Below are 12,843 nucleotides of genomic sequence, written 5' to 3' on the forward strand. Positions count from 1 at the left end.
TAAGAATTAATGAAAGTAAATCTGTACATGTGCAGTTCATCTATAACCAGACCGTACAAGCACCAATAACATGAAATAACACTATCATTCCATATAGCAACAACGCTAAATATCTCGGAATGAATCTGGATGCAAAACATGGCTGGAAGGAACATATGAAAAAGAAAAGAACTGGAATTGAAATATAGGAAAATGTATTGGCTAATTGGAAGAAAATCACAATTATCAGTACATAATAAATTGCTATTATATAAGCAAATACTTATACCTATATGGACATACGGAGTTCAATTATGGGGATGTTCTGCAAAGAGTTACATAAATAAAATGCAAATTTTTCCTGAGAGGTATTGTGGGTGCACTCAAATACTATAGGACCTAGGCCAAATACTATAGGATTACCTACATCGAGACCTTCAGATACCCACAGTCAGTCAAAAAAATCAAAAGAATTGCAAGCGGGCATGAGGAACGACTCCATTCTCATACGAATATTGAAATATTGCAACTTTTGGATTCCACCAGAACAGGACACAGACTCAAAAGAATCAAACAATCAGATCTTGTGTAGTGTTGTGTAGTGAGGTGCATATATTAGAAAATTCAGCAGTGACATGTGTAAACATTATTTCACCAGAGACTGTGTTAGGACCGATGGGTAGTTATATACCTAGATTTAAGTTAGCATAAAGATAAATTGTAGGTTAGACGGAAACGACTAGTAACAATGTATTAATTAACTAATAAAAAAAAGTACTTTCCTTGAACTTTTTTTATTCTTCAGACAGTACTTTATCAGTGACATAAAAACCACCACCAGTTTTTATCATTGAAATCAAAATTGATAATTGCGATATGACAAAACAGCATCACCATAAGTTTGTAAAAGTATTTTTTCAGCTGCGGTAGTAGTTTTCAAATTAGATAACAAAAGTAATGATAGTCGAGAATGCAATTTTAGGTAGAGAAATGCCAAAACAATTAGTTTAGATTGGTAATGAATACAATGAGATGTGCTTGTGCACCTAATAGACAATTAATTTGTTTAATAAAAGTTTTAATGTCATATAATTATAAATGCATTTAACAAGCTGCAAAATTAATTTGGCATGTTTTAGCTTGAGCACTAATGAAACTCTGCATCGCTAAAATTCAGTTGTTATTAGGAAATTTCAGTCGGTTTTATGAAATATGTATTTAATGAAAATACTATTTGTAATACGCTTAGGAATATTTCATTCAATTAATTTCAGCTAAGCTGCAGAGTTATTGGAATATTTGTTCGAAATAAAATTCTTTTTGACAATTTTCAGATACCTTAAGGACATCAGACCCTTATCCTTTAATTTAAATTTTGAAATATCGTCATACGACGACGATAAAGACTTTTTTTTGTAAAATATTATTTATGGTTTTTCAAAATCTGTTCTTGTTTGTTTGTATATTCTATAATTATTATTATATATATTCGTAAGTTTAATAAATATACAGTATATATTATCTTAAATATCTCTCTATTATCTCCTCCTTTAAAAAGTAACTTTTCCTAAGAAATAATTTTTTGATGCTTTAGTTTAGCTAGAAGTCACGGGCAGCTAAATATAGCAAATAAACTGGATGTTAATTCTATTCGTACTTATTAACTGATATTAGCAATAGATTTTAAAGCTGTTTGATTATGTTTTCTTCATGGAAAATTATTTTTTCTGTACTGGGTCTTTTGTCATACATTTTACATTCAATTTGTAAAATAATAAACCAAGTAACACTAATCCTAATCTACATCACAATACTTGGAATTAATAAACATTAAATAATCATGAAAGAGAAGGACTGATATATTTACCCCAAGAAACTAAACATATCTACATAAATCAGGAAAGGAAGAAATTTCTCTGTCTGATAAGCGGTACTTTTTGATATCTTCATCTAAATCAAAATTAAACCGTAAAGTTTATGATGGTAAAACCGTAACGTGGTGTTCATTCATAAATATTTGAATCCCAAATTACGGAGCTTTCGTCCGCTTTTACGTAGGCAATTAAGTTTTAATCTGCATTAAGTAACTCATTAAGCCCGCATTTTAAATTATCTTTAAATTATTTAAGACATATTTGGATGAAAACTGCGAATCATATATAACAAACAGATTGTATGTGTGTTACATACAAATACAGACCTACATACCAACATTTTTTGATTTCGGTATTCCGTAACCATCTTATTCATCTGATTTAGTTTTTTTAATTGGTTTGAATTATACCAGTTTTATTCTGGCTTTTCCTAATCTTAAAGAGCCATTACCGCAACAAGAATCAATTTATATTTATTTAAGTGTTATTACTATTTTTTAATTGTAAATTAGGTATTTACTATAGAAATTATCGCGATTTTGCGATTGTGCGTTTTGTCTTTACCTAAATTTGATTATAAAAGTTTTGTTTCATGATTATCTGGAGAACAAGGAACATTCGGCATCGATTTGATAATTTATTATCCAAAAATATATTCAAGAATCAAGCTGTTAAATTATTTATTAATCGTCATTACGGAGATCCATAGAATATTGGCACCTATAAGAAAGAACAGAACTAGTAGGATTGACGATATAGTTCTCCATCTAGAAGCTATATACTGATTGTTGTGTAGAATATATTTACAAAGGTAAAGTGCTGTTATGTAGAATCATATATCAAGAAGGCATAAGTATTTCTAGTTGCCAAAATTCGAAGGAGAAGAACGGTGTCCAAATAATAGATACGTTGAAGAGAAGTTACTCAATTCGCTTTTCAAAACTACGAAAGAAGAACATTTCAGGGGAAGATCCGAAGATGCGATAGTGGATATCTACACTACGATTTTCATGATGTTCAAAAATTTCACTTACGAAAATTCCATATTTTCAGATTGTGTCTCAAAATCACCATACCACAATTGACCGAAATGAAGGGCATAGAGTAACAGCGGTTATTCAAAATGCATTTTAAGAAAATAAACACTACTCTACAACATACTTGGATGTATCATATCACATTAGGCAAAAATAGGGTACATCAGACTCAAAATCAAAAAGTTATAGGGAGTATTCTGAAGGAATATCTTCCTTCCTACAAGTTGATCCAAAATCAAGGATTTATCAGTCTATTTATTATAAAGTTTAATTGGACTTATGCGATGCAAATATGAGATTGCGCTAAAATGCCAAAGAAAAACTACACGACGACCTCGAAAACAAATTATTTTACGATGTTATTCAAAGATTTTGCTTTAAAATAAGGCTGAGAAGTGAATGAAAAAGTGATGAATAGGAAGAGTGTATAAGTGTTTACTCTTAACTTCAGCTTAACTAGTCTAATTTTATTTTATTTTGGGATATACATACTGATGTATTAATGATACACCAGCTTTCTGTTAATAAAAAAGGTGGCGTAAAGAAATAAGGACGAGAATGTATGGAGAACAGTGCAAATTTTTGCTGGCTAGTGAAAGGAACAATCGCTTTTCAATAAGGATGGGTAGATAATCAAATGATAGAAACAAGCTTTGTGCATATAGAATAACTGTGCTTAATAATAAAACCTTTCAGGTAAATTATTTTCCGCCAAAAATACAAACCTAACGAATATATTGATAATCATCATCATATCTGAATGATAAACAAAAAGTTGAACAACTGGAATTAAAGAGCATAGCCATCACAAGCTGCCAATATCGAACAAGCCTTAAATAAAAGCATTTATATGGTGATATGTTATTCTGAATAACGCTTTGGAATTTATATGAAAAGAAGTCGAGGTCCTTTTGCATATTCGTTCTATTCAAGTTAGTAAGATAACTCTTTTAGATTAGTTTAGTGTAAGGATAACTAATAACTATACTTTTTTCTAGAATTAATATAAGGTAACATATTTTTCATTGTTTAAATATCACTTTTGATACTAAATTAGTAATCTTCTACGTAAGTTCTAGATTAATTAGTTTATATAGGACAATATGGTAATAAAGTTCATTGTGTGCTTACCCAGCTTTCCTTACAGCACCGGTACAATTAAAAGAAGCCGCCGCAGTGCCCGTTTGCTTCGCCTTGTACGGAGAATTCATAACGCTCTCGCCATCGTCTTCGTCTGAGACGGCCGTAGTTAATGACATACGATCATCGTCGGATATCTGGAACAAGACATAGAATGTGAATTGTCTATTCTTCCCCGGTTGTCTGATTAATACCATGAATAATTTTTACTTCTATATTCATTATATAATTCATTGATTTGAAACTATGCTTAACTATGTCACAGGAAACTTATTTCTTATGATATTATTAGGAGGTATCATTTTATTTATGTGCTTTCCATTTTCATCCATATACATGACAAATCTATGATATGAAAGACCATTATATATAATTTCTTTGATATATAAATACTAACAAAGGCTTCTTTTACTTCCAATCAGTGTATGAAAATAATAATAATTAATAATTAATTAATATAATTCTAAATTTATTAAATATTTATAAAATTATTAAAAATCGAAAAAAAAAATGGAAATTGAGTAAACCAAACTTGAGAAAAGATACATGGTAGATCAGATTGCTAAATGTTATGGCTACGAAGTATTACATCTTACTGCCTATTACTGCATATTTAATCCAACTGAGTTGGTAATGCAAAGAATTATTACAATAGGCTTTCAGGTCGAGGAGTATATTCAAACCAAACCTATCTGGATTTATGATAAGAAACGTTGTCGATAATAACATATTCGGTTTGGATGAGCTCGATCAGACACATTGAAGAAGAAATCGACAAATGGTAGAATTGTGAGAAAGTTTTTGGTAGCTTGTAAATAAACCTTGTTATTCACTTCGTTAGTGTTTCGGAAAGAGGAAAGATCTGAAGGTCAGTATATAATTGATATACTTTAACTGTAGGAAATTGTATTATAGAGTGTGAAAGCTTTATAATCATGCGTGTTATTGTCCAGAATATACATGAACGTTTGGTTAAAATGTATGAGGTGAGAAATATGTATGAGTTTTGCAGATGTGGCAAATGCATTAAGAAAAATGCAGTGACTAAATCTAGTTTTATCAAGAAACATGTACAGAGGAAATCGAAGGAAACAAGAACTGAGCGTAAAAGGTAAATATGATCTCTAATGAAAGTAAAATATATTACTCAGATACACAATTGTTAATTAGGCCTATTAGGGCCTCGATGGATACAACTACATAAAAAACGCGTCTAAAACCCTAACTATACTAATGTGGAAAAAAGTTTAATATAAATATAATAAACAACTCTAACCTATAAATTATTGTGTATGTATAATTAATTATAAGTTTTAAGTTCTTCGACAATATATGCATTAGATGTACGATAATGTTAAAATAACTCATAGTACGTTATTTTTGATTCATTATTTTATTTAGATTAGAATTTGATGATAAGTCAAAGTCAAAAATTAACATATTTTCAGCTCAAAGTTGCTGTGGGTAACATTGCGAGGTTTTGAGAGATCACGTGGGTTCACTGTTGTTTTGAATTGACTATATTTATAATCTCATTTCCCTATATTCATTTTAAATCGATTTTACCCTAGTACAATATAATCCAGAGCGCTCACTTAACGCTCAGTCATGTGGACCATCGGAATCGAGCAATTAAGCGTTAAATTGTGGAATTTCGAATGTGTTCTCATCAAACGGAATAGTACACGAACGGCCAAGCAAATATGTCCATCAAGAGAAAACAGAGGTTGACCGCAGACATCACCAACAATTACAATTCGCAAAACGGTACAGGAAATTCATCCGCAGGCTTAATCGGAAACGGCTATCGGATCATTAAAAACCTGTTGCAAAATACGATTCGTGTCATAGTAATGCGGATTGATGATATGGTTTTACGATAATAATTATACTATTTTGTCCGTTGTTTTAATATTGATTAATTTAAATGCATGAGATATGATCGATATCGCATCCTATTTTAATATAATTAACTACTTTATTTATTTGATGCTTTATATGATATTTTGGCCAGCGATATCTGTTGGTGAAAACGCAAAGTATCAATGTAAAAAAACTTTTAGATAATCTAAGCTGATGTTAAACTCCCATGTAGTTTTTAACCGAATTTGAAAAAGGAGAAGGTTCTATGTTCGGCTGTATATATGTGTGTTTATATATATGTATGTTTCAAAATTCTTTTTTTGTTTGAAAGAGTGCACGTCCGAGGTGTTTCTATCAGAACCAAGTCAGGATCTATTGGGCGAAGGAACGCTCAAATTTCAAAGGCATGTGCAGAGTTTTCACAGATTTTTTATCTAAAATAATCAGATATTGGGGTATAATATTATTGTTGAGCTGATGTGACGGAAAATCGGAAGTCGTTCAGTGCAAAAGCTATTCAGTTTGCTTTCTAAGGACTAACCAGCTACTACCAACTGATCACTTTGAAGTCGGTGCCAACCGCAAACAATATAAAAATAATGATATAGTTCTGTGACATTTGCAAAAAATTAAATTAGCAACAAAACAAGTCTAAATTAATATAACTGTTTGGGTTTGGCACGGACTTTAAAGTGGTGATAAGTAATTTACTTGAAAGCTTCTTATGATCGTCAGTGTCAGTGTCAGTACGAGTATGTTAATATGTAAAATTAGTAACACAGAACATGAGCGACAATTCGTTAATATTGAGACTATAGTAGGGGTGTTTTGAAAAAATATCGATATGTCGACCAAAAATATCGATATTTTCTGAAAAAACGATATATCGATATTTTTCTGCATCCCTATACTAGGTGAAATAAATGCAATGAAAATCACTTTTGATTACTATCGAAACGTGATTGGCGATATTGGATTTTCGGAACTTCCCGGAAAAAAAAATCAATTGGCCAATTTGCTCCGGATTTTAGTAATTTACTTAATGCCTTTGGTGATTCGTATATCAGCGTAAAGCCGTATTTGTTGGACTGAAAAATGATGTTTTAAATACGCGTCCGGCGTGCAGACGGATGTTGTTGAAGCTCGTTAACAGATGTCGGCAGCCGATATTTATTCGCGTAATAGCTAACGTAAACGTTTAGGTTTTGCTCATAACTGGTTTTGTAGAACAAACCATTATGGCAAAACAAATTGCCGCCCGTCAATTAGACGGCAAGAGTTTTCGGTACGTAGTGCATCTCATTAAATATTTAGGTAATTGGTTTGACTCTAAATAGTTTTTGCCATAGATGATGAATTAAAAATCTACATGAAGGAATCTAATATTTAATTATTTTAGGAACATACTACGTGGCAACGGATCTATGGAAATAAATTCAGATAATTTTCTTATATATCCTGCTATTTAACAATCTGTTTCCTTGAGACAATAATCTAATACGTTGTCAGATTTTCATCGGTAGATATATCCATAGTTGTGCACCAATTGATGCCATCCTCATCTTTAGTTACGCCACCACTACTGCATCTACATTAAGTTCAGAGGTTGGCAATGCTGGTGGATTGGTACGATGCGGTTCCCGGCTATAAAATACCACCACGACGACGTATCTCTCTCTTTTCTCTATCTTCTTGTAACAGTACCATTTCCATAGCGCTTCCGTGCTTCTTTTACCTAACCTAATATCCTGTCCATCCTTCCGTCGAACACATGTAGTATTTAACACACGAAATAAGCAAGTTTTTATTCAGCCGATGTTTCGGTTCCCATGCGAATTCCTTCACAAAATAGTAGTGAGTGTTTGGACAAACAATCGCATCGACAGCCACACATTCCGACGGACGAGACGCACATTCCTACAATACTATTTATATTTGGGCCTACTACTTTGGAATCTTAGACTGCCTACTACTTGCAGCTAACTGAGTAATGTGTTGTTCTAGTTTTGCTGGACAGTTCTTGCTGTATGACCCAATTTCTGCCTTCGCTGCTACGTGCGTTGAAAAAGAATTTACCTGAACCAGATCTGCTCCATAACTACAGATAATGCTACCTGATTAAAAGAAATTTAACTGTATTGAGAGAGTTCCGAAAATGTATGATAAACATGTGATAATCAAAAAGTGTCATATATAAGCTATATGGAGGATGTATCAAAATTTTTGTTTTGATCATTTGTCATCAATTGCCTGATGCAAACCCTTTTGACTAGCTGGAAGCAGCTCATGGTGAACAAATCCAGTTTCATGCCCTCCACTTTTATCAATACAGCATTAATTTGTACAAGATCAACATTGGTTTCGAAAACATTGTAATGATATTTTAGATTGTATCGTCTGTTCAAAGTTATTTTGTACATACGTCATCAAAATTTGTGACGTCAGAACGTTGCAATGTTACCGCATCAACTCTGAGTTTTAGTTCAGTTGGGTTTCAATATACAACAAACTTCTAATCTAAATAAAATAATTGAACAAAAATGTTATAAAATATAATTTATTTTAACATTATAGTACACCTAAAAACTACAGTTAATTATACAGCCACAATGGTTTATAGGTTAGAGTTATAACCTCTTGTCACTTATGCTTTCAAGAATTTTGTATACGTCTGACAACCGGGCAACTTTAACAGGCTCATTCGACCTCTTCTTAATAATCAGACAACATTGTGTCTCTTTTTAACTAGAATAAAATGAGAAGGAAAATAATGTCTGATTCTAAAACTAATTTACGAATTGCGGCAGGCAATACATTGACGTATGCATACGATGACGTATGCACAAAAAACTTAATAGAATAGACTATATGTAGAGATTTACTTGAAATGACAGGGATAAACCTTTTGGATAACCATCTCGAGACAATGCTTCAACCGTCTTAAATCTTTATTCTCTAATCGCCATATTAAATTTTTGTGGTTAAGTGAATAGGGTGAGTAATAAATAGTGAGAATTCGATTTTTGGCCAAAATGTGGGCTTAATCTGCTATTAATAATTTTGATTTCTCATTCTGATTTGTAAGTTGGGTGCGATATTATGTTTTGTAGTAAGATAAGAAAAGAGAGAAATAGAAATATGTTTTGTACTATGTGAGTTTGAGGAGGAACAAAAGATCCAGCAATTATAACATATTATAAGATAGAGTCAGAAATTAAACAGATGTTAGAGTCTTCCTAGAAAACTAAGTTCAATTAGTGAATAAACTCATTTTCTGCCTTATATAGCACTTGTTTAAAATATATTTTCCAATATGCTTATGAAAAACAATCGTTTTACGTTATTTTTAATGTTAGTTTGCCAACAATACTCGTTCTTCCGATAACCCATATTAAACTTTTCTTGTTCAACGTTAATGAACGACTAGCAGCAATCTAAAGTGATAATTAACAATGGGTAATATGACATCAAAGTCGCCATTAATTAGGCTGATATTACGTGAACATGCAATAGAAAATCGAACAAAAGGGTTCACGTCTGAATTGTATTGTGCCTCTATATTTGTCCAATTAAATCGTACGCTGGTTGATAATAAAATGAAGCTGTTGGAGGTTATCCGAAATAAGGCATTCTGAAATCTATATATGTGCAAAAAGTACTGCCTTTTCATATGAAATATTAATCAAGGAAAATTTTAACGGTAATTTGATTAAAATCGTAGTATTATGTCTAAATATTTTAAGCAAAGTGTTCTAATAAAGAATCAAATTGATACGTATTATAGTGAAAGTTATTCAGAATAATTAACAATCAACTATATAATAAACAGCTAGCCGAATATATCGAAATATCAAGTGTTGTTTACTTTTTGTGTCATAAATTATTGACCTTAAGCGGAAATTGAAGTAATTCATTTATTTATCATACACCGTCTTTACCACATTTAGGCTTTGTTGACTATTGTAGTCTTTAAAATATTTTCAGGAGAGCAAATGATGATGAATTAAAATGGACGACTTCATGAAATAATAGTTTGTTTCAATATTTCTTTATTCTAAGATGTTGAATTAGAAAAGGGTTTTTATGTATTACTTAATAATTAATAAGGCATGACAATTTTAAATATAGAAAATCTCTAGTTTTGGAGGGTTCAATTGAATTAACAATTTACAAAGAAATATAATACCTAAATAAAGATTTACGATTGATAATCAGTATAAATTAACATTCTTTAGGCCAACTGTTGATAGGAATATGTGACAAAACTCTAGTATAATACGTTGCAAAATTTACTAAAAAAGGTTAAAATATTTCGTGATATAGGAGGTTTAGCAGATATTGTCAATTCCAATGATACCTTTTTACAACACCTTTTTTCCATCTTTTAAGTGAAAAGTAAAGCCTTGCTTTTGCAAAATAGTTATTAGTTAGTTCCTATATATATATATATATATATATATATATATATATATATATATATAGGTCTTATAGGATTAATCATATAAAATTATAGGAACTATAACACCAAAACTATAACACACCATTTGATTGGCTGTAGCACCAGAACTATAAAAGCAATTTCTATTTTGCATCTGCTGGGCAGGCGTCTTTACTTTTGATCATGAAAAACTAAAATATAACTTAAAATATGTCAATATAGCGTATTTTGTCATTGCGAGATCTGATAGATTGTTTTGGTGTAAATGCAAACCATACCAATTTTATAAAACCCCATCATTAGAGGAGTTACAATTATTACTAGACATTGTATATATAGTCAAAATTGAAAGTTGTTCTGAATGTACGTCATCAAGATGTTTAATGTATTGCCTGCCACAATTTGTAACTTCGTTTCAGAATCAGACAATATTTTCCTTCTCATTTTATTATGGTTAAAAAGAGACACAATGCTGTCTAATTAGTTCGAAGACGTAAACGAATGAGTCCTGTCAAAGTCGTTCGGTTGTCAGACGTATGCACAATTATTGAAATCAATAGTGATAAGAATCTATTAACTATTGTGGCTGTATAACTAACTGTAGTTTTTAGATATACTATAATGTTAAAATAAATTATGTTTGATAACATTTGTGTTCAGTTATTTTATTTAGATTAGGATTTTGTTGTCGATGAGTTGATGCCGCAACATTACGATGTTGTGATGCCACAAATTTGGATGTCGTATATACAAAATAACTTTGATAATATTAAAATTTTTATGACTAAATAAAAAAACCTTATTGCTAAATATTATTAAATACAGATATTTGAATGTATTTATTGCATCATAACAACCATCATCTATCAATAAGCCCTTTGTATATAAATGAAAAATGAACATTTTATGTAACCACTGTCGCCATATTATCGGACCATTTTTATAACTACATAAAGAGTATCGATAAAAAGGTCGTTTCAATTTTCCAAACCGTTTCCTTCCTGTTCGGTTCGATACCATCACGATTTATATCGCCGCGCATATATACATTTTATCAATTTATGAAAACGTATTCGGATGGGAAATAAAAGAAACCGTTTAAATCTACATAAAATAGTCGGTTGAAGGGAGCGCAGAGTTCGGAGTTAATTGCAGCGATTATAAATCATTCCAATTGGAAGTGTATGTCAATTTATTAAGCTGTCAAGCTCTTGCCATAATTCGCTTTAAATACATGAACGTATTTATCATAATCAGAAGCTAAATGATCATGTAGCCAGTCTAATATGTGCAGATATTTGGCGTTAAGCCAATGTACATAAGTTACAAGATGAACTGTGGTAAAATTATTCTGAAGTGGAGTGTTACGTAAACAGATAAATATATTATATAGCGCGAGTAAGATGATACTGGTTATCTAAAAAAAATGACGTGTTTATGTCTACCTGTGAGATGACAAGAATTCAATTTTATCAATCATAAATGTCGATCGATCATTCTAATTCTATTTCAATTAACTTTAACAAAGTTTGGTCTATGTGTGAAAAATATTTAGAAATAGGGGTTTTAGTTATATTGGGTTATATTATAGTTTTAGTTATATTATAGCAGTGCTGTCTCTAAAGTCGTTGCAATAAGTCACCAACTTCTTTCCTTTTAAACAAAATCGTAATAATAGATTGACTGGAAATAACTAAGATATAACTTATTAGTTAATGTTTTCCTTGATATAGTTTAGTGGAGTCCGGAAAAAATATCACTGTGCAGGCTGTAAGGCCATAAAGATCGATTGAAAGTATTCAAAATTTCTTAGTCATGAGCTATTGAAATCCATGTTCTTAAAAAACACTCAGGGTGTAAAGTAATCTAAAGTTGTGAACTACACTAGTATGCTAGAATTTGGACGGAAGCTTCAGTGTGTACGGCGACCAAAGACGAATTTTAATAGCTAAGTTGTACAGCTGTAGAATTAAAATACTAAAATCATGAAAATTTGAGTAAAACCAGTGGAAATCAGAAGATGATGAAGCCAGTCTCCACTTCTCTACCTTAAAATAAAATATGTTTAAAGCTATTAAATTAATAATTAATTAATTATTAAATTAAATTGTATTAATATGTTTGTATTTGAACCCTACACGTTTCATAGCTAACATATACGCATATTCGACGTAAAAACTGTTAAAATATGAAAGACGCGTGTAAAGTATATCAACTTTCCTTATATTAGATATAAAAATAAGTTTTGAGAGTTTATTTTGTAACCTTCAAGCTTTTTTCAGATTAGAGTATATTTACAACATACGGATCTCGCATTGATGAAATTGACACCAATATATTGTTTGAAGACAAAACTATGTTGGTAAAAAAACTGGCGCTGGTTGAAAACATTATTCACAAGATAATTTCAATCAGATAAATAATACAAATAATATATAAAACTACCTTAAAATATAAACTAATGTAAGATGTAGGATGTTAAGGTGAATATGTATATAGTAATGGTACACAT

General features: G+C 30.9%; 1 protein-coding gene across 3 annotated transcripts in view; it reads right to left on the bottom strand.

The window, feature by feature from the left end:
• Positions 1-12,843, bottom strand: part of sif (guanine nucleotide exchange factor still life) — a 293,884-nt gene that overhangs the window by 55,341 nt on the left and 225,700 nt on the right. For all 3 annotated transcript variants that reach the window (XM_076399197.1, XM_076399196.1, XM_076399195.1), the window contains exon 16: positions 4,022-4,167. In XM_076399197.1, coding sequence (XP_076255312.1) covers positions 4,022-4,167 — 146 coding nt within the window. The remainder of the gene's footprint in view (positions 1-4,021; positions 4,168-12,843) is intronic.

Source organism: Rhynchophorus ferrugineus, unplaced genomic scaffold (genome assembly GCF_030347505.1).
Source record: "Rhynchophorus ferrugineus isolate W39M unplaced genomic scaffold, kcgeb_rfMv2 rfM3, whole genome shotgun sequence".
Classification (NCBI taxonomy): Eukaryota; Metazoa; Arthropoda; class Insecta; order Coleoptera; family Curculionidae; genus Rhynchophorus; species Rhynchophorus ferrugineus.